General features: G+C 39.3%; 1 protein-coding gene across 1 annotated transcript in view; it reads right to left on the bottom strand.

The window, feature by feature from the left end:
• The window catches only part of SARC_05550 (hypothetical protein), a 2,384-nt gene extending 2,126 nt beyond the window's left edge, over positions 1 to 258 (bottom strand). Inside the window, exon 1 of the mRNA XM_014300596.1 lies at positions 140 to 258. Coding sequence (XP_014156071.1) covers positions 140 to 167 — 28 coding nt within the window. The 5' untranslated portion in view covers positions 168 to 258. The remainder of the gene's footprint in view (positions 1 to 139) is intronic.
• Positions 259 to 1,123: the final 865 nt, after the last annotated feature.

The following is a 1,123-nucleotide window of genomic DNA, read 5'->3' as shown; positions in this document are numbered from 1 at the left end:
ATATATATACACATTAATACATACCATACATTTATACAAATAAACAACACAAACACACATATTCGTACATATATATTGCATTCTATGGTTATAAATATAGATACACAAACATATCTACACACACACACACACACACTACCAACAAAGTCTGGCCAACTCAGCGGCATCCTGCGAGATACTGTCAGCCACTCGTAACGTATAAATACAGAAACTGTGTGATCATATATTTGAATGTTTTTGTCCTTTATTTTCTCGCTTCACTTGTGAAAAAGTATACTTGTGTGCGTATAAATTGAAACATTTCGCTACATAGGCTACGTTTTCGGAGAACAAATTTTTAAATGCCGGTAAACTACTGTCATTGGCTAGGGAAACTAAAACAGTGTTTTTATTGGATTGGTACACTACTTCGTTCCACTTTTCACTATTTTCGTAGTAAATAGGGCGTACATAGCCGCGTAGTCAGGCTGTCGGGCCGACTGGGCCGTAGCCCGGCGGGCGTAGGCTACGAACTTCATGAAGTATTTATGAAACAAACCAACAAGAGGCCTACTCCCTATTAATGTATCATCTATGTAGTGGAGTAGAGCCTGTACAAACAGTTTGTAAAAATATTTTTTTTCCCGTATTTTACTACTGATCGGAGCAGCGATATGAAAATTATCCCACTCTCAAAATGAACAGGTCAAGCTATGGTCCTTAGATGCGTTATTCTTGCGATTTTGGGCGTATCGGTGCGGCCAGCTAAGGTTGTCTGTGACAATGTTGCGCTGGCGGTTAAATCTGGCACTGCAACAGCCGCTGATAGACTTCCTATATTACGCGAGCTCTGGCTAAAAAATTTCAACAACTATATCGTTATTGGTGATGGAGATAGGCATATTGGAGATCTGCAGGTAAGTGTACTCGTTCAAAACGTAGATATGCACTCAGATTAGTGTGTACATAACTCAGTTTTAGTTTGTTACGTAATCTATCGACCATATTCCTAGCGACAAAATTCAAACTTATGCTGATACATACATAAAAAATAATACATATATGCATATATGTATGTGCACACACACACACACACACACAACACACAACAGACAGACGACGACGACGACGACGACGACGCACA

This window comes from Sphaeroforma arctica (genome assembly GCF_001186125.1).
Source record: "Sphaeroforma arctica JP610 unplaced genomic scaffold supercont1.357, whole genome shotgun sequence".
Lineage (NCBI taxonomy): Eukaryota > Ichthyosporea > Ichthyophonida > Sphaeroforma > Sphaeroforma arctica.
The sequence above is the reverse complement of the archived record's forward strand: the minus strand, read 5'-3'. Positions and strand labels throughout refer to the sequence as shown.